Genomic DNA, 25454 nt, shown 5'->3' with positions numbered 1-25454 from the left:
GTCAGTTCACAAAAGGTAAAGGAAACATATATTAAGTCAATGGTTCTGTTACTAAAAAAGAAAGATAGATTAGCGTAGTAATTTTACAAGTCTTGGGAAAACATTTGCTTCAATGACAGCTTCGATCATTTCCCATGAGCCCGCGTAAGTAAGGAAAAAAAGAGCCCGACATGCATTTACTACAACTTCTTCATCAGTCATCAACAAAAGTTTCCAAGGATAGGCAATACAGGTTGAATCTGAAAAGATAACACTATAGCATGCTGTTGGAGAAGAAATGATAACAACCAATGTGTAAATTATTTTAGTTTTGATAATACTATATATTTTATTAATTTACATAAGATCTGCTAACTCTAATGTACAAGCAATATTTTGAGCAAATTTTTTTCCAACCTGTTCGAGTTTTGGAGCGGCTTTTCACGGCACAAATTAAATATAGTCCATGAAGCGATCAAGATAGATATTTTATGGATTCAACAGATCACTGTTGCCAGGAGTGTACCATGACTGAGAACAAATCCCTCAGGAAATCACCAGCAATATTACCTAATGCCCATGTCGCCGGTTAAATACACGATGGGACATGGAAATTGTGTGAGCAAGCAACACATACATGCATACATGACGGTTTTCTCAATGTCATTATGCCATGAGACTGAGGTATATTTGACCTGTTTTGTCAGCACTACTAGAGCACAAAAGATGGACAAGCAAGGGAACGGTACCATGTTCGAATACAATTCTTGTATGCTCAGATGTTCCGACGCGATGTTGGTCAGAGTCCATGCTGCCACGAACTGCAAATATAATGTACTACTTATTGTGTAAATGAGATAAAAATCACAAGCTGTGGGACAACACCTGCCCGAATCACCTCATCAATTAGAGCAATTTGGCCTGAAAAGAGATGTGTCAATGAAAGTGCAATGAAAGAAGGCACAATCCATTCCAAGCCAAATGAAGGGGTCCCACAAGAGAATAATTCTGTTAGAGTGGGTCCGGGAATTCCGGTGCCAAGGAGGGGAATGAGAAATCGCACGACTAGCTCAAGGCTGCAGGACTACGTACACCCAAGATCTAGTATTTAGGGAATGAGGTCAATAACTAAAAGGGGATATGATTAGTTAGGTCTATCAATTCTTCTTCCTTTCTCTGATCATACTTTCTAATAGTGCGTTATTGTACGATTTCCTTCCTTCTAGATTGGTATTCAGAAGTAATTTAATAAACCCAATTTCAGTACTCCTCTTCTTAAAATTTTAGCACGTTACATTTGGTGCTTTCATTTCACCATGGCAGAAAACACAAGGTTGAAAGAGCTCAGTTCTGACGTCAAGCGCAACGCTGAAGCAATCGAAAAACTCTCCAACGATATTCACGAGCAGATGTCCCGATTGGGAATTGCAAATTCCTCTCGCTTTGAACAACTGGAGGCGATGCAAATGAACACAGAGAGCAAGTTTTCGCAGACCACATCCGCGCTTGATATGCTACTGAACCAGAGCCCACAACGAAAAACCCATGGTGCCGGTAACTCAAACAAACAATCATTTCAGGTGAGAAACATTAAACTTGAATTTCCGCGTTTTGATGGCAACAATGTGCTAGAATGGATATTTCGTGCAGAGCAGTTTTTTGATTAGGGTTTAGGATTATAAGAGCTACATCATGAGTATAAATATACCCTTTCTTACAAATCTGAGCAGTTGCCTCCAGTTGTGAAGCAAGATCGCCAGACAATAATTTTTGTGTCATTGTAGGAATGCATTGCATCTGTTAAAGGACATTAAAAGATAAAAAAATTATTTCTATGCTGCAATTAAGAAACACACACAAAGCTCTATCTTTGGATATGCATACAAGTATCTCTAGCTCTTAAATAGTCATTTTTTTCCTGCAGAATTCTGCTGCAGCTCTCTTATTTTGGCAATTGGTAGGTAGCTTTTTTTTTTTATTTTTTTTTATTTTTTATTTTTTTATAAATTCCACCATAACTAACTTGAGGTCCCGGGTTTGAACCCAAGACAAAACGTCCAACCTAACAATATCGACATTTGTAAGTTAACTAGGACTTAAGGACATGGCTATACTCTTGAAATGGAACAATTATCATTGTCACTAAGTACTTTTTCAATAATACACCTAATTATCAGTATCTTAACCTTCTTCTACTCTCTACTTCTCATATTAAGCATTAACTACTTTTACTCATGAATATATCTATTTATGATATCTCAACATCTGACTACTTCACTAATTATTATATTAATACGAGTACTTTAGTCAATAAAACTTATTTAATTAAAGAAATTGGTAAAATCAATGTTTTTTTTCCTCCTATAAGTACGCATCACCTTAAACGACACTTAATATGTGAAGGATTAGGTCCCTCACTACTATAATAAGGTTATTCTAATGAAGAAAAAAAGGAAGAATGTTACCTGGTCCTGCACATTCAAATCCAAGCCACCAGCAACACCAAAAAGATTTTTTCCCAATTGTATGGAAATGTCAGAGAAAGCAAGAAACGTTAGTGTTATGATAACCAATTAATTATAGTTTCATTACGTTGATAGCTTATCTGATAAAGGGCTTATTTTAACTGCCTATATTGGTTAGCTTGTTTTAACTGCATATATCAGGTAATTAGTTTGTTAAGTTAGTTCTTATCTTTGAGTTTTTGTCTTTATTTAGTGATGGTGTTATGTTCACTATAAGTATCATGACTTCCTCCTTAATATTTAGGAAACAGTGAGTTGCAAGTAAATATTCTATTTAAAAGCAACATGATTGTGAAAAAGGGGAAGCAACAACAAAAAGTACTTGATACCACTCAGCTTTAGCTGTTTTTATCTTCTTCATAAGATTGCATAAGATGAGCTTTGCACACAACAATTTCCGTGTATTCAAATTCGCCTCTGACTTGATAAATCCCAACCTCGAATTCTCCCACATATTTCCAGAAATTGTGCTCTAAAATAAAGCAATCCGAAACAGAAACATTATGAGTATCAAATACGCAGAAAAAATCAATTTGAGTAATTATAGAAAATAGAAAGTATGTATAAATTTTGTAATCTACAAATTGTATAACGTACCTGACAATAATTAAAACACATGTTGTGCAATGAATATGTAAAAACGAGGAAAAAAAAAAGAATTCACATCCATTCTAGGTGTAAATAAGAAGCAGTAAAAGTCAAAATAATTGACACAGTATAACAAACTATTTGGAAAGTAATGAAGCAAATAAAAAAGATGAATGAAATTGAAAACAGAATTTGGAAAACAATTTTAGAAAATAAGAAAGAGAGGGGGAGCAATGGAGTTTGAGCGAACAAACTTGTGCCCTTTAATTCACATTTTTTGAGCGGGAATCGTAACGAGCCACGCGCACAAACTTTGCCCTTAATTCACATTTACGATGACGCCTTTGAAAAATGTAAAGAAATCATATTGGTCGTTATACTTAAATTATTGAAATTATTAGAAAGTATTTGATTTAACACAATATATATATAGTGCAACAAAAAATAATTTATTTACCAAATTACTAGTACTATTTTATTGTTTCCAATTTTTTTTAATTAAAACTTGCTTTATAATAATACAATTTTCTTTAGGCATTATGATAATACAAATTAATTAATTTTAAAATATTTAGTTGAAATTTGTTTATATTTAAGTTTACCAAATATAGCATATTTTTGTGAGTCCAAATAAAGTGTAACTTATTTGAAGAGGCTTAAAATATGAAGAAAAAAAATAGTTGATGTGTATCTCTGGTGTGTTTTAAAATCAAATAATAAAAATATATTTCAGAAAACTAGATACGTAAGAAAATACTCAACTAACCTAATTTAACTAGTTGACATGTGTGCAAAGTCAAAATTATTATTTATCAAAGTTTTATTTAAAAAAACTAGATATATAAGAAAATACTCGACTAGCCTAGTTTAATTAGTTGAGGTGTGTGCAAAGTCAAAGTTATTTTTGTCTTAATTTTTACTGTTGGATGATGTTGTACTTCATCGCCCTGTCACTCTCATGAGCAACTGATACAACAAAGCAAACCATCTTCATCTATATTTAATTTGGAACACCACCAAATATCATTTTTTACTCAAAAAACTAAAAAACGACAATAAAAAAACATGCATATCAAGCCAATGCATATATCCATATACACATAATTACTAGACTGATGGGTGAAGCATATCAAGCATTTTATACTGAGGGTGAATTATGCCTTTTAATAGGTACGAAGAGGGGACTTACGGAACCAAACTCAATGCAAGTACTAAAAATCTAGCCAACTTTCATTGAACTGATGTTGAGTTTTTCTTTCATAAAAAACAAGTTCCTTATTTTTGCAAGAGCTTTTTATGAAATGTGTTTGATCCAACTTCTCCTTGAAAGGAGAAGATAAGCTCATAAGTAACTTGGCCAAACAGTACCTTAAATTTTCCTAATTACTAAACTTTTTTTCTTTCAATACCAACAACTTTTGACACTTGGTACTAGTCAAAATTCATGTAGTGATGAAACTTTTGTTTCAACAAAAATTTCTATACTTTTTATTAATCAATACTTTTTATTCTATATATTTGTCTAAATATGAATTTGTATATTTTACATGTAATTATTTGTTATTATGATAGATCTTATCATAAAATCTGAATCAGCTGACCATTTCCAGCAAAAATGTGTCACTGGGATTTATTCTTAATACTCAATAAATAATAGAGATGATGACTGCTGAGCAAGCCTTTTGAAATAATATAACCCGACTGGCACTGTGCCTTGTTGCACTGATACTATGCATTTGTTAGCGAGGCTTAATTTGGGAAATGCATTTGACTGTCTTAACTTAATATCATCCTTGAGCTACCAAACAAGGTTGTTGCATCCAGTTGCTTTGCATGCAGTGTGAGGGCCTACATTATTTGCTCACAACAAATGCATAAAAACATCATCAACCCTATTTGGTCCATAAGTTTTACAAGAACAAATAATTCGTAACCAGGTAAGAACAAAAAAGATTTTCTGAAAAAGACCTGGTTCAACGTGCTATGGGGCAATAGGCTGCAGTACGTTGCTAGTCGAACTTTTGGGTTTCACAAAATGGGCAAGAGTGACGTCTGCTTGGGCAGTGTTAAAAACTCCATCTTGGAAGGGGACCTCAAACAGCAAGGATTGGTATAAACAAACCTCATCTTCCTTGCAATAGTAAATCTGCAAAGAGTGAAAATATTGTTTATATTTTCACTGAGGCTACTTCCTATATCAGAATCAACAAAGGCTAAAGCAGCTATAGATATTTCTGACATTAATTAACACTTCTTTGCTCGTGTCCCCGAAGCAATAGCTCAGTGGTTTGGCTAAGGGACAACGAAAAAGTTATATGTAGGAGGTTCAGCGTTCAATCCATGCGACTAACATTTCCCCCTCCCCTAACATGTATAATATTACTAACTACACTTCTTTGCTTATTTTCATTGAAGGAGCGGACTATTTACTTTAATGAGGCATACCTTGCAATTAATTCTTCCGATTGAAGCAGAGTGAGAGGATCTCTTAAAGTGAAGCGTTGTAGATCCTTCTGGACTAAGGAGTCCATCTAGAGGATTGATATTCACAGCATTTTCAGGTTCAATATCAACACTGAATCTACTACGAGCTTCCTGCAATGGAATATCTGAATCAGCTGACCATTTCCAGCAAAAATGTGTCACTGGGATTTATTCTTAATACTCAATAAATAATAGAGATGATGACTGCTGAGCAAGCCTTTTGAAATAATATAACCCGACTGGCACTGTGCCTTGTTGCACTGATACTATGCATTTGTTAGCGAGGCTTAATTTGGGAAATGCATTTGACTGTCTTAACTTAATATCATCCTTGAGCTACCAAACAAGGTTGTTGCATCCAGTTGCTTTGCATGCAGTGTGAGGGCCTACATTATTTGCTCACAACAAATGCATAAAAACATCATCAACCCTATTTGGTCCATAAGTTTTACAAGAACAAATAATTCGTAACCAGGTAAGAACAAAAAAGATTTTCTGAAAAAGACCTGGTTCAACGTGCTATGGGGCAATAGGCTGCAGTACGTTGCTAGTCGAACTTTTGGGTTTCACAAAATGGGCAAGAGTGACGTCTGCTTGGGCAGTGTTAAAAACTCCATCTTGGAAGGGGACCTCAAACAGCAAGGATTGGTATAAACAAACCTCATCTTCCTTGCAATAGTAAATCTGCAAAGAGTGAAAATATTGTTTATATTTTCACTGAGGCTACTTCCTATATCAGAATCAACAAAGGCTAAAGCAGCTATAGATATTTCTGACATTAATTAACACTTCTTTGCTCGTGTCCCCGAAGCAATAGCTCAGTGGTTTGGCTAAGGGACACCGAAAAAGTTATATGTAGGAGGTTCAGGGTTCAATCCATGCGACTAACATTTCCCCCTCCCCTAACATGTATAATATTACTAACTACACTTCTTTGCTTATTTTCATTGAAGGAGCGGACTATTTACTTTAATGAGGCATACCTTGCAATTAATTCTTCCGATTGAAGCAGAGTGAGAGGATCTCTTAAAGTGAAGCGTTGTAGATCCTTCTGGACTAAGGAGTCCATCTAGAGGATTGATATTCACAGCATTTTCAGGTTCAATATCAACACTGAATCTACTACGAGCTTCCTGCAATGGAATTTTAAGGGCGGTAGTCAATGAAATATAGTCTCGTGTATATGTAAGGAATTGAACTACAGTTTAGTGGTTGAACGAGAGGACAATGATGAGAACCTTTGAGAAATGATACCCATTTGGTAAAGATATTTTAATAGACAAGTTTCCTTCCTCTGATGAAATGGGGTCATTAATAATTGGCACCATGTCAGCGGTTGGCCGTCTCTTGAGACGTTTAAAAGATCTTGATTTTTGTTTGGGAGGCTGAAATCCTTTAAGCTCCAAGGTACAGAGGTCAAATTCATTAGCGTTCAAATCCAAATATCGGATTAGGCTGTTGTTCGTATCGGCTATGAATAGTCTCCCTATAAAAAGAATAAATAATAATTCTAAGACTGAGATTATTTCAAGGAATCAACATTCATAAATTCTATGGATAAGATGTATACTTGTAAGACAAAAGTTAGTTTGTGAATATTGTATTTAGGCATAATGAGATAACAATTATATCAAGAAGAGCATTAGTAACATACTCTTTCAAACACACTCCTTATTGGTTGAAATACAAACAAGTCTTACATAAATTTGGTAGGACCCATATGAATTCTTACCAATAGAAGAGAGTGTGTTGCTAGCATTATTCTTATATCAATTGCAGTTGATGTATGTATGACTGTAATTAGGGGTGTTCACATCTAAATCGATCCAAATTATAAGGTATTTTCTTAATGTGTGCGTGCATGTGTGAGAATATATATGTACCAATACACACACACACACATGTGGTCTAAAGTAATGAGTATCAGACACAAATGTAGTATGTGTGTGATCCTCTTAGATTCATTAAGATTAATGTATGAAAACATTTAAAAGAATAATGAAATAGATTGCAGTAAAAAGAGCATTACCATTGCTCCCTTCAACAACTCCTGCTGGTTCAGAGAGCTGCAAAACATTGATAAATATGTTATAACATATATCCATGACTATTAGGTAAGCAAGACTTCATTTGTTTTGATTTGTTATATTGATATTAATTTGCATGAGCATTTACATTAAGAGCATAAGAAACATCTTTTCAAATGTGCAATTTACAATCTATATAAAACAAGAAATACGACTGTCAGATTTACAATCTTCAAAAGCGTATATTAACTAAAATTCCTACTTTCACAACCTGAAGATAATTTTGGTACCAACCTGAGCTGTTGCAGCAATTCCATCACTAAAACAAATTAGAAAAGAGTAGGAAATTCAGTTACTGCGAGTATTGGGGCTAGGGCATGTCTGTCCATTTTACTTGTTACTTTCTAAGTCGGTTGTATCATGCATGCTTCCAAACATTCATTAGATAAGTTTGATGACAAAAATCTAAATGTTCTAGAATTTTCCAGTACAGGTCCTAAGCCGGTAAATGGGAGAAGAATTAGACAAGACACCTTTGCAAGATTTCAAAGCAAAAGGGTAATTGTAGTATCTGATATATACAGAAGTTTAAACCAAGTCGCTTGAACATGAAATATTAATTACTAATAGAAACTTGCAGGCTGACCGGTCAATCTTAGTGTCACAAGAACCATACATAAATAAGAATGAGGAGAGAATTTTCAGAAACATCAGCAAAGACAGAATTTGGAAAATGCACATAAAGACAAAAGGAACATATAAAATATCATAACATATATTCCGCTTTGAAGTATTACACACACACACACAAATACAATCAATTGATGTTCTCTCTAAAGATACACTGCATGCCAGGGCTATAATGATTGCAAAAGTAATTTGGTCTGATCTACCTTGTGATTGTAGCTATCCGTGATATAAATTATGCCATCATTTCCACACACAACCCCCAGCGGATGTTGAAGAAGTACTTCAGAGCCTGTTCCATCTTGATCACCAAACTGCAGAAGTTTGAGAACATAGAAGTAGGTTGTCAGGAAAAAGGAATTCTTAAGAGAAAGGTTATAAATAAATGAAAAATTGTTAACAATCGATGAGTAGTTACACAAGATAAAATAGGCTATTATAGACAAAATTGGGGTAACACCCATTGTTAAAAAGATGATTGAATCCTGCCTTAAGTGGTTATGGCAGCATGTATGGAGAAGACTTGTAAGAGCACCGGCAAAGAGGTTGACCAAATACCATTAGTCAGAGGTAGATGGAGACCAAAGAAAGCTCAAACCATTAAGAGTTTATTATGGACCTAATACATAACAAGACTTAAAAGTACCGATTGAGCCATGCACTCAGCCCCACTCAACTCCACCTAGTAAAAAGCGGTTTGCTTGTGCTTGACAATGATAAAGAAGTTTAATTATAGAAGAAAAATTAGTACTGCAAGGCGCAAGCTGATGAAAAAAAAACTACATAAAACGCTTACAAATTGTATTAGAACTACCTTAAACAAATTTTCCGAGAAGAGAGGATCACCACCAGCTAGCAAACGAGATCCTCCTGTTTTCAGATCAACAGCTCGAATTGAACTACTCTCACTATCAGCTATGTATATTTCCCTTAGATCTTAACATGCAAAATCATGTGAACCATTTATTAGTATTAATAACAATTGGTTTATGTAAAAATATGTTTTCTGTGTTTCTTGTGTGCTAATAACATATTTTTACAGTTTAAATCAAAGTTCAAGAGAATTGTGACCATGTGTTACCTTGAGACAGTGAAAGACCAGAAGGTTGTGCAAAGGATGTGTTTGTAGAGCTATCTCAAATAAAAAATAAATAATCAGAAGATTTTCAGAGTTTCTATTTGAAAAATCACCAAATAAAACACATGGAATAAACGGGACTTTATATTTCAAAACCACAGTTCAACCAAACACAAATACACATTTTTTTTTTGTCTTAGAAAATGAAACTATTTAATTCACATCATTAACTGCTGTATATAAGATCAGCAAAAGGAGTTTCTTAAAATGACAGTTTCAAACTCTCAAGTTACTGAAAGTGCTTCAAGAAAAGAGGTATACCTAGCCAATATCCCCATCATATTAGGCAACAATCAAATTAAACTCCAGAGCAAATTAATTATGACATTGTCAGCATAGATAACCATGACACAATCTCTTAGATTCATTCCAAATACCTTCATAAAATAATGAATGATCGTGACAGATAAACATCATGCAATCACAGTGAAATATGTTGAACGGCCAGCATCAATAGCCAAGAGAAGAGATAAACACAGAAGCATGCGAGAAGCAGTCAAAGAGAATACAACATAAGATGGAATGTGGAAAAAAAAAGGAACACGAGCAACACATTATTTTTGACACACTCTACGATTAGTTCATTTTTTAATTGATCGCTTTTAAAAAAAGTATTGACTTTTTAAAGAATGAATAATCATAAAGTGTGTCTTCAATAATACATCAAAAAGTGTATTGATGGCATTCCTCATTTTGAATACTGTGAGTTCAATTTCAAATCTATTGGTGTTGGTATATAGCATTAAAGATATACATAATGATTGTACAATTGTAAGATAAATCCTGAGCAACATGGTAATCAAAGGCCGCTCAATACAGTCCACAAAAGAACACTTGAAATGTAAATGAAGTTCAACATCAGTTGGGTGTATCTTCAGTTGAAGAAGTGATACCTGGATCCATTTAAATTTCTTTCGTAGCCATCACCACTAAAGGCTCTGGTAATTCCACTCAATATATTGTGCTCCCAAATCTGATGTTGGCCAGCCATGGCAATATAAATATTTTCTTCAAATGGATGAAAACAGACATCCCAAGGAGAATTAAGGAGCTGGAAAAGGGAGAAAATTGAGTCTAACTTTGTGGTTCATTAAGGAGCCTAACAAGATCATGTTTAAAAAAATTATGAGGTCCATCTTGGATTTTTAGCTGTATATTACGTACATGTCACTCATCCTCAAAATTTACAAATTAATTTAATTACCTGAGTGTCTCCTTTTCCTCCTCCAATATAATCAGAGCCCTTGGTCCCATTTCCAGCAAGAGTAGACACTTTCTCATTAGCAAAATCAATCTCCCTTTAGAGCAGAAATAAATAGGTTAATAAATTGATCCATTGCTCATATGTAGAACAGCTTGTCACACAGTTCATGACTACCGTACCAAAATTCAGCTTTATCCAATCAAGCAGGAAAATTTCCTGACTTTGTACGAATAAAATTGCATTCCAATAATTAATTTTTATAAGCAGACATGTCAGAGATCAGAAAAATAAGGAACTAAAAAATGGTCTATTATTGAAGAAAGAAAATGTATTGCAACAGATGGAATATGTAATACCCCAGAGCAATGCTCCTTTCCACAACTAACAAAATGCCAAAAACTCACCCCTCCTCCTCCACTACTTTTTTCCCCTATAAAGAATAAACACTTGGGATATCTACAATCTCACTTCTAATTCCCACTTTTGCCCTTCTATCCCAGCCCTTTCCTATTTCTTCTACTTATAGGTCTTCCAAACCCAAAGCCCATAACGAAGTTGGATTGGACCAACTAAATCCCGAAGCCTGACAAGACATGGCATATAGTTCATGTAAAAGGTTTCTTAACTGTTTTATCGTAAAATCTGGATTTAGGGTCTAACTCATCCCCACGAAACTGACATGTAAAGGGAAGACTGTCCAAACTCTCCCAGGCCATAGCTCCAGTTGATGCGGGACTTCAAAATTTTCCATGATTAAATCTACTAATAAAACATCTATTAAGCACAGATACTGTCACATAGATCATGGCAATGAAAATCAGATGACTGATTGAAGCTGTCGTGTACCTCAAAGCATGGTTTTCGGTGTCTGCAACATAAAGGATATTTTTCTTTGCGTTATAAGCAAGGCCCTGGAGAACCAATAACCACAAAGAAGCATGGAGTGTGTTAAAGTGACTACAATCCTCATATGATGAAATGCCACAAATAAGCAAGAACGAAGTACAGTAGAAGCTCAAAAAAGATCTTCTTTATATTGTACCTGAGGGCGATTAAAGGTGGCTTCATCAAAGGAACCATCCTGCAAACCTTCCTCCCCACTGCTCCCAATTTGTACAATAAAATCCCCATCAAGGTTCGTGACCACCTGAATACCAAACATGGCCAGAGTAAACAAATGCAACATACTTTCATAACAACAACAATCAAGCCTTTTCCCACTAAGTAGGGTCAGTTACATGGACCAAACGACACCATAACGTTCTATCATATAGCATATGCAACTTACTTTCATAATCCAAAGGAAAATAAATTATACATATATTGTCAAATTGAAGTATGGTCATTCGAAATTAGAGCTATAATACATGGCAACTTGGAATTTAGAGTTAAATTGGTTTTGTTTGAGAATCAAGTTTTAATTGTCAGTAAAGCTGGAAATTCGGGTTTAGTTGTTCAGTTCTTGGCATATCACATCAATTATTGATAATTCTGTGAGGATTTTATTTCATATCATGGATTAGTATTTACTGTTTGTTATGGCAGTGGTACGTTTCTTAGAGTCATCTAACTTGGATAAGAATATTTAGTTTATTGGTTAATAATTCCTGTATTCTTGTTCCATCCATTATACATAGTTCAAAATGTTGTTCCAGATAGTTCAAATGAGATATAAACCTAGAAACTCCATAGCCTAATTACTTCATTTTTGTACTAGGTAAAATCTGTACAGTTATGCACCATGTGCTCATGGGGAGAGAGAGAGAGAGAGAGAGAGAGAGAGAGAGAGAGAGAGAGAGTACACTCACTATGCGATTGTGATTGCTGTCAGAAATAAAAAGCCTGTTGTTGAGGACATCAATTGCTAGCTTTCCAGGAAACTTCAATGGTGATGTCAATAGGCGAGGATCATTATCTTTCTCTAAATTTAATGTAATCGGTGTATTGTCCAACATGTTCTGTTTTCCATAAAATAGAAGTGCCGCCGCCACAAAATCATCAAGATCCTTTACAAAACAGGAACATTACAAGTCTGGTTTTAATCACCACACTAATTAATGGCTAAAACAAAAATGGTTACATGTATCAATAAACATAATTGACCGCCTTTCAAAAATCAAATTTTATAATCAATATTAGATAGCAATAATAAAGCAACAAAAATTGTAAATATATTTATTATTCACTTGTTATAATAAATTCTATGAAGAACAACTATTTTTAAGTTGACAAAAATCAAAACTTGAATAATCATAAGCACATAGATATAGTTCAGTCCTTTAATATGTCTACATGAATGGGTAACTGTATTAGGCATCAGAGAATTAGCAATTTTCTGATGCCTAATACGTGAATGGCCTAAGTTTTTTTGTACCAACTGTTCACTGTAATCCGCTATGGAAAATACAGCATAGGTAGAATTTTTTTGCTAATTTTTTTTATCAGAATGGGTTGATAATTGATATTGTTATTGAATTTTTATTAATGAGTTGTCTGTTCCACCCACGGATTTATCAAATAAACCACCATTGAATCTTGACAAACTCAAAAGTTAAAAATTTCTGAATGTAGAATTGCACAACCGAAAAAACCGTCTGTGACTGTGCAACAGATAGCAATAGGCAGTAGGAACCTAAACAAGACTCTTCAACAAATGGTGTTGAGATTCCCACAATAGATGTGATATGGACTGAAAAAGCACCTACAAATGGGTTAAGTTAAGCTCAACCCAAATTTTAAAACGATATTAGACGTCTATCCAAGGTCCCTTGGACACCCACTACCAGGTCATGCTCCAAATATCAAGTCTTGAGCTACGCGGGGGTGTTGAGAGTCTGACATTGGATGCGATATGTCTGAAAATGTATTTATAAAGAGAAACAAACACCTTTCACCTTACAAATTGATTTTGTGAGGTTAAGGTAAGCTCAACCCAAATTCTAAGATGGTGTTGGTATTACTATCTGTTGATGACATGGCTTCATGGCCCAAAATCATCACTCCCACAAATGGATTTGAAGGCCTATGAACACTGCACACTTTAGAACAATTGAATTTTTTTTATCATATGGATATGGAGCATGTTCCTTTTCGTTCACAATATATCACTGATACCCACAGCACCAGTGTTGGTTTTAAATTTTTAGGAAATAGTAATGGCAATGCAAATGCTATAATATGCACGGCATTTAATGCATATGATCCAAGAGTAATCTTGCATGAATTAATTTTATAATAGCACAATGATTTTTAAAATAAGATAAATGCAGATGAGACTAGAGGTTGTCCTTGTACCTTCTTGTGACCTTCTCCGGCAAGTTGGGCAAGGAGCTTACCGTTGGGACCAATGATAGCAAATGTTGGCCATGAATTAATGCCCAACTTCCGCCAAAAGTACATGTCTCCATCATTGACAACCTACAAAGGATGCATAAGAGATCTGATGGAGCAGATGCATAAAAGAGAGCTGATGGAGCAGAGTTTATTAAGCAAGTGTTCAAGAGACCTAAATCATAAACAAGGTTAAAAGCCAAATTAAAGAACCCAATCAGACAAACAAAATGCCAGAACCATTAGACCTGGGAGATTGCGCAAATATATAAGACAGTTTTATTGATAGCAATTCTGGATTAAACCAGATTTAGAGTTCAGCAACACAAATCACAGGCCTATGCCCAACCAGAGTTCTCTCTCAAACAAACAATCATAAAACTACCCACTAATAAAATAACTGACACACATACATATAGAAATTAAAATACATATAACTGTCTTCTTAGCTTAGCTGCCTGATAAAATAACTGTCACAGTGTAACCCATATACATAACTGTCCTCCTAGCCTCACTACAGAATCAAATAACTGCCACCTATTCACACAACTATCCCCTTAGCCTAACTGCCACAAGTAACCCCTTTTCCTTTCTACTATAGACATTCCAAGGCTTGGGCCTTGGAATGACCTATCATAAACTATTTGACAAGAAGAGTATCGGTACTTCAATAACTCAAGAGAAGAAAAACTGACAATATCTATTAATGTCACACTTTTCCAGAAAAGGAAAATACATTTTGAAATATTAGTTGAATTGCAGCTTCAGGCTTACCGGGTGAGTGATGTCGTAGCGTAGAACCGCATTGCGGATGGCTTCGGAATCTTTTTCATTATCAAACTTTGCAGAATGAACACCCACAACAATGAACTGGAGAGACAAAACTTTCATCAAAATAATATTTAATCCTTTTTGTTGGGGGATACGATATAAACCCCTTAGTTATGTCAAATATTAACTGGACAACTAATTATATTTCGTACAGAAGAATATCAAATAAACCAGAAAAATATACAAAAAGTTGAAGTTCATTATCATACATTGAAGTACCATCTAATAGGTACGACAAAATTTTATAAAGCAGAGTCGGACATCATGCCACATTCGATAATCAAAATATTCATACATGAAATTACCGGCATATCCTTGTATTTTTTCTCCAAAACATCTAGGTCTGGCAACACATGCATACAATTTATACAACAATAAGTCCAGAAATCAAGCAGAACAACTTTTCCTTTCAGATCCTGCCAAAAGAAAGAATAAAAAATCTAATGAACACCAATATTTCCGTTAGATTATAATTCAAACCGAATACAAGATCAAAAGTACCCTTTGAAACTGAAGCGGAGCTGTATTCAGCCAATCAAGTTTAGACGGGAATTCTGGAACAAGCTGAGCATTTTCCCTTGACAGTGAAAAGGATTTAATCATTGTATCTAGTATATTAATAACAACTACAACGTCTTTCTTACAAACTACAATTGTTTCTCTTTCCAAAGAGAAGGTAATACTTATAATTTCACACCCACAAACAGAAGATATTCTCTTTATGCTATATCATTCAATAAAACACGATTAAATATTATAAAATTAGAGTATAAGTTAAACTTATAGTCATCGGAAAACAGTTATAGAGAAAGAAATCTATCGAAGTATTAATTACCTGCTCTCCAGATCAGCTATGTAGTTCTCAAATTGCTGAATCCTATCGGATCTTGAGCTACCTGAGAACAAAAAGCAAATAGGATATGCTCTTATTTCATCTTTTAGTATTGAGGGAAATAACCAAAGGGCGTCAATACCAGCATAATTGACCAGAGTCTCAACTTACGCTCTAATTATAAGATACAAAAAGTTTCATGTGCTACCTAGCAGATTAAGCTCTTAGGCTACTTTTTTTTTTATCATGACCCTAAAGTATATCTAACATACTAAAGTTTTGGACTAAGTAGTCCTTTAAGATTCATAATTATGCATAACACCATCAACAGTCATAAGATAGGAAAGTAGATAAATGCTGGAAGTGTATAACAGCAGAGAAGACTCATATCCCAGCACATCATTGGTTTATTACCTGCTTTATATTCCATGGGTGGCTGGGTAACACCAAACAACAGATTCCAAACAGCTCGGGGAGAAGTATATTGCATTGCCTATAGTATAGCAGTTAGCCAGTTACACATGATTGACTTCTAGATTAAAAATTTTAGTTAAGCTTCAACATAAATATGTAGAACAAATAATTTGCAGTATGTTCTATACAATACTATTGTACCTTCCAGTTATTTAAGGTGAAGGCTAGGCAAGAGATAGCAATCCCGAGGCTTCCAAATCTCAATATATCTCGCCGTGAACCCTGCAACCTGCCCACAAATTATTTCTGCACCCTCACAATAATAAATCAACAAAAAGCTTTGCTTGTTGCATAGACAAAATATCAAAATGATAAATATTTTCGTGGTATAAAATTACATATGTGGGAAAGCAATTATTCTTCGAACCAAAGAATGAAATCAACTAGTAACATCAAAATAGCTTTTATGGGAATTCTCCAACAGGTAGTTCATGAATCACTTTTTTAACAACATAAAAATATAGTATTAACTTATATATATGTATAATGTTCATATAAAATTTTTTCATAAAAAAAAAAATGTTCATATAAATGACACTTTCCGAACATATTTTGCTCTTTTATATTGCATGTGATATATAAAATAACTTTTATTATTTATTTTAAAATTCAACTTAAAAATAAAAAGGAAAAACTACACTCACCTCTGCTGAGGTGTGCTTAAATGACAGTGACACATACATACTCCCACTATTTTGTAAAAGATATTGGACTCCCCTCATTTATAAATGTAAAGAGTAAGTATAATCATAAGTTACTAGGGTTTAGTCTTGATTATGTGGGACCAGCCCACTTGTCTTTCTTATGTACTACTCTCTTAACCTAGTAATGTAAATATGAGGGTCACTACACATTGTAGCGTAACCCATTACATTATTCTCATGTAAGTTACTAGGGTTTATTCTTGATTATATGGGTTCGGCCCACTTGTCTTTCTTATGTACTAGAGTTTACATCTCCCCTTCTCCGCTCCAACTGTGTTATGCAACAATCAAAGTGTTGTGTCTCATAGACATAATCATACCTTGTACTCATGGACAAGGCATATGAAGCTTGATTCGTATTTTTTTCATGAGAATGTGCTCAGCAAGACTCTCATCACCACTCGCATTCACTTGATCGAGTGGTTGATATCCTTACAGAGCTCTTACCTAATCTGAGGTTTTGCACTATTAGAGGCCAACTCAGGGTGTTAACTATTCAATCTTCCAGAGTTTGAGGAGGGAATGACAGGATATGTGATATGTACTCAATCTGCTAGCTCATGATACTGCATTCTGAGTATTCTAAAATGTTCTACTGAGTTAGTCTTAGCTGACAGTCTGATAGGAACCAAGAGGAAGGGGGAAATGCCGGAGGTGCTGAGCTGGCAAATGAAGGGGGAAATGAATGATATGTGATGTTTTCATAGTCAATCAAGTCCAAGAGCACTGCATTACCCTACTATTCGGTGTCAACTTGTTTTCTCTTTCCCAAATAGTGAACCTTAGGCTTTTTATATTTCAGACTTTTATTTACGTTTTTAAATAGGAAAAATATATATTAAAAGCGAGTCCCAGTTCAGTACAGGAACTAAAGTGTCTTAACCAATCCCTGTTATTGCATTCAAGGGCAAGTTGAACTGAATTTTCTGAGTAGATTTGATATGACAATATAAAAGAAAATGACCAAGGTAAACATAAACTCTCAAAAAAGTTAGTTGAACTAATATTGCAACTTTTGCAATTATGCTTGGATTTTCACTAGTAATTATGTATGCATTGCCAACACCACTATAGCTGATACCAATGATGCTAAGATTGCTTACCTTACAAACTTGAGTTTCAAGAAAATGTTTAGATTTCAAAAGATAGAGTGAAAAGAAAATGGCAGACAACAAAGAAATGCCTTACCCTCCAGTTGAGAGAATTTCCTCGTCAGTACCACTGGTAGTTCTTCGAACTCCATTATCTATTTTTCCCTCTAGCACAGCAGATGAATACTCAGCAAAATTATTTGGAGTTTTGGAGCCCTGCATCCTCTCATCTGCAATGGCATTTCTAGATAAGACCTCATGCAACATAATATTTGTACTCTTGAGCATTACCAAAAAACAATTGTCAGGAAAAAAACTTTTATGAATAAAAAATACTCTCCCCAGACTCAAATATAAACAAAAATAATCAAATGCACATTAGTTAATCTCATCTAATTTTCTTGAGGTAATAGAAAATAATTGTATGCCTCAAACAGCCATTTCTCTTGATTTATTTACAATGGGAACTTGTTTCATTAGAACATTAAAGGGTATTTTTTAGATGATAACGTTAAATATGATGAAGTTAGTTGGAGTTTGCTTCTATTCGAGTCCACCAAACATGATTTTCTTTTTGCTTATATTTGAATCCGGAGGGAGTATACTTTAATAAAAGAAACAAAAATATAATGTGAAGTAATATATCAAGTACGAAGGCACACATTTTGCAATACAGTAGAAATGTTTGTAATACCTGGAGTACCCATTGCTCAGAGTTTTCAATTTATACAACAATATAGTTACCATTTTACATCAAAGACAATAAAGAAAATTTAAACGAAAATGATAGATTTACAACAAACTCCCAAGACTACATACTAGATCCAACTGAATCACCATTGAGAATATCATCCAGTGAAACATTTCCTATGTCATCTCGGATAAAAGTTGGGCCAGCAGACTCCAAAGCTTCATCTGATAATGTGGTCCTTACTGCTATGCATCTGCTCACAATGAGATTGACAGCATAAGTATTACTTATTTCTATTCTTAAAAGTCCACAAACATAGAGTGATTTTGGAGTCTAGAAGTTAGTCAGGGTTGGTAAGTTCAAGAAGCCGTTACAAATCCTTTTCTTCAACACCAGGAAGACAGAGGACAGTGCTTACCTCATTTGTGCAGCTTTGGCAGCTTGCACTCCAGCTAGTGCGTCTTCTATAACAATACACTGGGAAAACATATATCGATATTACTTTTTGGCATTTAAGTGGAAAGGCAACCATTCTTTTACATACAAAATTCAAACTTGGCATTATATGAATGTAAGTTTTGTATTAAAATTTAATGGATGCAATGTAAAGTCATTATTTATGAGACTGCCTTCTACTAAACTCAGTCTACCCAATAAGTTACTCCAGAATCCAGAATCCAGAATCCAGACGCATTGTCATAGTGCTAGTTAGAGATGCAGAAGTGGTTTTAGGTTAACATGAAGGAAATTCAAGTCAACTTTCTACATAGTAGCACTAGCAAATACTGAACCTTAGGCTTTTTATATTTCATACTATTATTTAATTTTTTAAGTAGGAAAAATATATATTAAAAGCCAGTCCCAGTTCAGTACAGGATCTAAACTCTTAATTGCCTTAACCAATCCCTGTTATTACATTCAAGAGCAAAGTGAACTGAATTTTCTAATTAGTTTTGATATAACAATATAAAAGAAAAGGACCAAGGTAAATATAATAGCATGGAAAAAAGCATTATTTTTCACCTGAAGGTGAAGTACATTTTCAAAAAAAAAAAGAAGGTGAAGTACCAGCCTAGTATTCTTCTATCTTCTAATACATGCTTGTCAATTATCATCTACATATTGCTGTTATCCCAATAATCAACAACAATAAAACATTTCTACTCTACAAAGTCAAACATCCAAAAATAACAACTTAGGACTCTAACGACATGCTCAGTCTAGTATCTAATACCTCACTGGGGGGTACATTCAATATCTTCGACGCAGCTAGGAAAATATCAGGAGCAGGTTTCAAATTCTCAAAAGCATCTGCAGAAACGATTGCATCGAACCTGATAAAACAAACACAACTGCAAAATTACAACAAACTTGATAGACAGCAGGTTACAGTAGAAGTTAATTCGATGAAGCCAGGCATAAAAAATAATAGAAAATATATGTTGTATGCACTTCATTTAAATTATTCATATAACAACTTAGTCTTGAATATGCAGCAGACCTACAGCTCATCTTGGATTATTTTGTTTTAATGTCTCAGTGTGGTTATAATTAATTGAAGAAAGTGCATTAAAATTTTCAAAAAGAAAATAACAATAATATGTACTACATAGTATCAACAACAGTTAAAGGTCAATATCTCCATGCACATTCAACAAGTCACTCAGAATGTTGACTTACATTGACAATGGTAAACCAGCGGCAGCTAGATTTGCATCAACCTTTATACGATCAGCACTAGATGCAACAGCCACTTTAAGCCCACGGCTTTTACACTGTCAAATGCCAGCATGTCTTGTCTTAGTCGATTCATGAATCAGCAAGGTAATCAAATCATGATTAATCTTACATACCTGAGAAATTAGTTCAAGGGCACCTGGAAATCCTATTCCAGAATCTGGCTTTGCATACTGAGGTAAATGACAATACTTAAGGGTTTAAGCAAGAAAGAGTAAAATAAATAAAAAGTGGCAACACGCGAAATATACACCTTTTACCTTGTCCAGATATATTTCAAAGAACCTCTTTTTTGCAGCTTCAGGATTGAATCCTTTAACTCCCTTAACAGAGGCAACACCTCCCAAAAAGTTTGCTTCTCCTTTCATGTTTAAAATGAAGCAATGAATATTATAAGCTTAATAATCAAATAAGCAACTCAATAAAACAAATGTTGCTTGTCAAAAGAAAAAAAATTAGATAAACGCAAACAAAAAAAGCAGTAAAACTATAACCTACATGGTACAAACACAAGGAGAATACATTCACCCTTCGTGTTACATCCAGTATACCGTTAATGGAATTACATGACAGACATTCTCTTAATTTTCTCTTTTTGCTCTTTTTATCTGGTTGTATGATAGGAGATGCTACCGCATTTAATTTAATTGTTTGCTAACTCTGTATAATCTCGAAATTAAATTAAAAAACACCGCATTTTGTTTTCAGTGTGTGATATTGGATGGAAAGTGAAGTGTGAATGTATAACTATAAGTGTACTCTTTGGATAAACAGCTTAATCCAAACGTTCTTGTATAAACTATTTTAAATTTTCTATTTGATAAACTAAAATCAGACTATTTTCATATAAATTATAAGTTGTTTTCATAAGTTATACAAGAATTTATAGAACTAAGCTGAAAACAGTTCATAGACATGCTATAAGCCGTTTCCATAAATATTCTCACAAGTGTTATATAAATTCAATTAAGTCAATTCAAACATACTGCAAGTATCCTATCATGTAATCTCTAGAATCTACCAAAATTGGCTTAAGATTTCATCATCCAATTATTAATTAATTACTCTTAACTGCGAAAAGGCTTTGGTAATTGTTAAGATAAGTGCTAAATATCAAGCGTACCAGTTCCCATGAATGGCACAAAATCGTCGACAGTGACTGGAACGCCGATCTCAGCGAACACATCGACACCAGCTCTCCTAGAAGGTTCCTCACTGTTACAGAGCACACCGTCCATATCAAACAACACAGCAGAAACCTTCCCCCATTCTCCTGATATTGCAGCAACGTTCTTCTCTTCAACATTCGTCGCGCAAGCTTTCACCGCAAGTCTCGGCGTCAAAACGAAGCGTTTTGAATGGAAATGGAAGAACCGAGAAGGTTTGAGATTGGAGGAGAAGAGGAAGTTGGTTGTGGTGAGTACGCGTGATGTTGTTTGAAAGGGCATGGTAGTGGTGGCCATGGCCATGGCCATGCTGAATCACTCAACTCAACTTATTCGATAATATATTTTAATTTTATTATCACAAATTCATGTAATGCTTTTGAATTTCTTGCACGGAATGATAGTATGGTATGGGTGGGGTGGGAAGCGAACTGTGTCAGGGAAGAAATTTTCGTGGCTTGCCTTATCTGTTTCGTGACCACTAACATGTTTTTCATTCATTTTCTTTTTCGATTTTTTTCTTTTTTCTTTTTACTTAAAGAACAGATGCATTAATTCACTCAATTCAAAGTGTTACCATATATCGATAATCACACAATAGTCGATAGCCTAATAAGAGCTGAGTTAACATGATTTTTTAGTTGAATTAAGATTTAAAACACTCATAACATTAATATTAATAATATAAAATTGTAAAAATATAAATATGACACTTAAAATATTTAGAATCTTCATATTTTTAAATTTATAAGGTTGATTATGTTAACATTATTACTTTAATTTATAATTAATCAAAATTAATCTATTAATTTAAACCAAAATATAAACATAATACAAAAACTAAAATTATGTAAAAAGCATTTATTTAAATAAAAGGAAATGAGAGTGGTGTGGATAGCTCAACTTAGTTAGTTTTCCACTAAATTTACTCGCATATATGCCAACATTCATTTATGAGTATTAAAACTAACATAATTTTAAAATGAAAAAAGAAACCAGTAAGTTCACTTCATTTTTAACGAGTTTAACCAATTTTATTAATACGTGTACGTTAGTTTTGCTTATAAATAGGTTTGGAAGAAATACTCCTTAATCCATTTATTTGGTATTAAAAAAAGTAATTTTGTCTTTTTTTATATATAAAATATTCAAAAAAAAATTACCACTCCATTATTCATCTCTTATTTCAAAAAATAAAAAAATAAAAGTGAGTTTTTTTTGTATATTTTGGAAACTTTTGATAATCATGAAAATAGAATTTATTAAAAATATCGAAATTTTTGATCAATTTAAAAGTTTCGAAACGTAATTTTCCAATTTTTATAAAAACTTTCGAAACTTTTTAACAAGTTGAAATCTTCGAAACACAATTTCTCATATTTTCGAAGGTTTCCACTAATTCGAAACTTTTGAAGTATAAATTTCCAGAAAACATCAAAATGTTCGAAACTTCGGAAATAGAAAATTCTAAAATTTTCGAAACTTTCGAAATAGAAAAGTTTCAAAACTTTACATAGATGTATCAGAAGTAAAAGTTTATAAAAATAATGTATGAAACTATGATTGATGCTAAAATCGATTGAATTGAATTATATTTTAGAAACTCGGATAATTCACATTAATTTTGATTTTTTTCAAACAAGTTCAGAAATTAATTGTCAAAATATATTTCTCCATTGTCTTCCGATAAACTCAAAAAGATATATTGTTGATGATTATAACCCAACAAAAATAAGATCCATCCATAAGCTGAATATTTTAAGGTTCTTCGGCAACTTTCTTAAATATTAGCATTTATGATATCCTTAATGCTTCCTCTATTGGCTTAATTTTCTTGGGTCAAAGGTATCTAAATATGTCATCCACATAAATTTTACAACCAAATACGTACAATCATTGATAGATCAATTACGTAACTTGAAAAACATCTTTAAAAAAAAAATGTGTACCGTGAAAAAGGAAGATAAAAGCAAACAGAGACGTTTTTTATTAGACGGGCAATATTGTTTCCAAATTGAATAGAGACAAACGGAGGAATTTCATTTTCCGATTGATTGAAATTGAAATCAATGAAGTTAAATCAAACAAGTCAAACCGTAGCAAAAGCACCTCTTTTATATGCATATTTGCAAATTAGTTGAAAGTTCTGTTTGAGCTTTACTTATGTCAATGTTCTCACATAAAATACTATAGTCTATAGCTTATATAGATGTTTAAATAAGATTTATAATATACATGTTTTAAACAAGAAAAAGTTGTTAAAAACTTTACAAATTTCGCATAATGATCCTCATGTACAAAATACCACGATCAAAAGAGATTATTTCACAAAGCAATCCTTAGAAAAATAGTACTCAAAAAATAAGATGAATGATCATAAGTATTATCTCTTAAAAAAATACTTTACATTCCAATTAATATATATTTTGTACTTCATATACTTCAGTTGAGTTTTTGTAGCAACAAGGATGAGCAAGGTTGTTTGCAACAAATTGTACACAAGATATGCTAGTCTGCATGCCCTTATAATATACGGCTTGCTTGAAGGAACTCGGTCTAAAACATATATATTTATTGAAAATTTAAGAACAACATTGTGAATATCATATGTTGTGCTCCATGAGATACAAAGCACTTGAAGGCATTAAATAGAAACATATTATAACTAAAGTGTAATTACATGACCCAATCCTCATCCAAGCTAACTAGCATGTGCTAGAGACACTGATTCAGTATATGTATATAATTAATTAGTAGTAGCTATATAAAGAAAATCAGCAAGGGATAGAGTTTAGTCCTCATTAATGGTCAATTCCTCCATCATATTCCCATGGTTGAGGCCCATAAGAGAGAGAGTTGAAGACTTGAATTTCAGAACACTTGTCATGGAACCAAGGCCTTGATGAAGTGAGTGTATAGACATACTATACTTAAGTTATATGACAACAGAGTTGATAACTTCGTCTATAGGATGGAACACATAGATGACTTCAAAGTCTCGAAAATCATAATATTCAACAACTGGATAGAGAAAAGTATGAGCTTCGGGAGCACTCCTTAACATAAGAAGTGCTCCTGGTGTCATGTGCTTATCCAAGTGATCAATTATTCGATTCTTTTCGACGTTGTCCATACTCACAAGGGTTGTCAAGTAAACAACTTTATAGTCTTTCAAATCATTTGACACATCCAATATGTCATTGGTGTGAAAAACCATACCTTTTGACAAATCATGGTAAGAGGAAATCAAGTGTGTAGCACTTGAATTGGCTAAAGGGTCTATGTCATAGTTGTGAAAAGTGGTTGAAGGTAAATGATTTGAAGCCAAAACAATTGAAGTAAGAGGAAGAGGACCTGAACCTATAAAAGCAATTTTGTTTGGGACGTGTGTGTGGAGTGTTGGCTAAGGATAGAAAACTCAAGGAGACCAAGTATAAGGTCGTTTGAATAGTAAGAAAAAATATGAAGATGTTGAAGAGGGTTTTGGTATGAGCCTAAAATGGATGAGTAGTGTCTCTCCAAATAACCTTCAGCTTCACCACATAGCCTTATAAGATGGGACCTTTTTTCTTGAATATTTTTAGGGAGGTTGGTGACATCTATGGGAGCTGAAGTGTTATGGAAGTTGCTATTCTATATCTCACTTCCTAAATTATAGGCATTTGTTTTCATTGCCTATTTTTAATTTATATATATTGTTTTTGTTTTCTAGAAATAATTAAATCGTGTCATTATTATAAATATTTTTTTTCAAATTTTTACCAAAATATCCAATCAAATTAAATAAATCATTATACACATATATATTTTTTAAAAATAATAATTGAATAAAAACTATAATAATAACGACCACAATATAAATTATTAAAAAAATAAATAAAAATATATTTCACATATTATTAATAATAATTAAAAAAATGTGCATGTTACAAACTCCAAATATCTCTCTCTCTCTCACACACACAG

General features: G+C 33.5%; 2 protein-coding genes, 1 long non-coding RNA gene and 1 pseudogene across 10 annotated transcripts; all 4 read right to left on the bottom strand.

The window, feature by feature from the left end:
* Positions 1 to 89: 89 nt before the first annotated feature.
* Positions 90 to 5694, bottom strand: LOC105851837 (uncharacterized). Of its 4 annotated transcripts, none has more exons than XR_012162324.1 (5): positions 5538 to 5694; positions 5061 to 5238; positions 2445 to 4940; positions 397 to 1776; positions 91 to 239 (listed from the first exon to the last, which is right to left on the bottom strand). It is a non-coding gene; the product is annotated as an uncharacterized lncRNA (long non-coding RNA). The 4 variants fall into 4 exon arrangements; XR_001143579.3 differs by having other exon boundaries at positions 91 to 1776; positions 2445 to 2976; positions 3102 to 4940; XR_012162325.1 differs by having other exon boundaries at positions 238 to 253.
* Positions 5695 to 5742: 48 nt separating this feature from the next.
* LOC113785842 (protein SUPPRESSOR OF QUENCHING 1, chloroplastic-like) lies at positions 5743 to 7933 on the bottom strand (the record flags this gene model as incomplete). The annotated part of the gene is made up of 6 exons (XM_027333013.2): positions 5743 to 5962; positions 6083 to 6260; positions 6560 to 6709; positions 6815 to 7062; positions 7606 to 7642; positions 7898 to 7933. Coding segments are annotated over 5 exons (636 nt in total), but the record flags the coding sequence as incomplete, so codon positions are not given.
* Positions 7934 to 8445: 512 nt separating this feature from the next.
* Positions 8446 to 21972, bottom strand: LOC101498039 (protein SUPPRESSOR OF QUENCHING 1, chloroplastic). 5 transcript variants are annotated; one of them, XR_012162321.1, is made up of 25 exons: positions 21446 to 21972; positions 20583 to 20683; positions 20439 to 20495; positions 20266 to 20360; positions 19820 to 19919; positions 19004 to 19062; positions 18714 to 18838; positions 17992 to 18124; positions 16241 to 16328; positions 16040 to 16118; positions 15629 to 15689; positions 15295 to 15370; positions 15099 to 15209; positions 14737 to 14832; positions 13927 to 14049; positions 12441 to 12638; positions 11675 to 11779; positions 11479 to 11543; positions 10633 to 10726; positions 10322 to 10479; positions 9372 to 9421; positions 9105 to 9226; positions 8937 to 8996; positions 8780 to 8812; positions 8497 to 8604 (listed from the first exon to the last, which is right to left on the bottom strand). XR_012162321.1 is itself a non-coding variant. In XM_027333008.2 (23 exons), the coding sequence occupies exons 1-23, from the start codon at positions 21795 to 21797 to the stop codon at positions 8461 to 8463; spliced, it is 2592 nt and encodes an 863-aa protein (XP_027188809.1). In that variant the 5' UTR covers positions 21798 to 21972; the 3' UTR covers positions 8446 to 8460. The 5 variants fall into 5 exon arrangements, 2 of the variants coding, with proteins under 2 accessions (XP_027188809.1, XP_073222122.1); XR_012162320.1 differs by having other exon boundaries at positions 8780 to 8996; XM_027333008.2 differs by lacking the exons at positions 8780 to 8812; positions 8937 to 8996 and having other exon boundaries at positions 8446 to 8604.
* Positions 21973 to 24039: 2067 nt separating this feature from the next.
* LOC105851831 (nicotianamine synthase 1-like) overlaps positions 24040 to 25454 on the bottom strand; it is a 2722-nt pseudogene continuing 1307 nt past the window's right edge.

This window comes from Cicer arietinum, chromosome 3 (genome assembly GCF_000331145.2).
Source record: "Cicer arietinum cultivar CDC Frontier isolate Library 1 chromosome 3, Cicar.CDCFrontier_v2.0, whole genome shotgun sequence".
Classification (NCBI taxonomy): Eukaryota; Viridiplantae; Streptophyta; class Magnoliopsida; order Fabales; family Fabaceae; genus Cicer; species Cicer arietinum.
The sequence above is the reverse complement of the archived record's forward strand: the minus strand, read 5'-3'. Positions and strand labels throughout refer to the sequence as shown.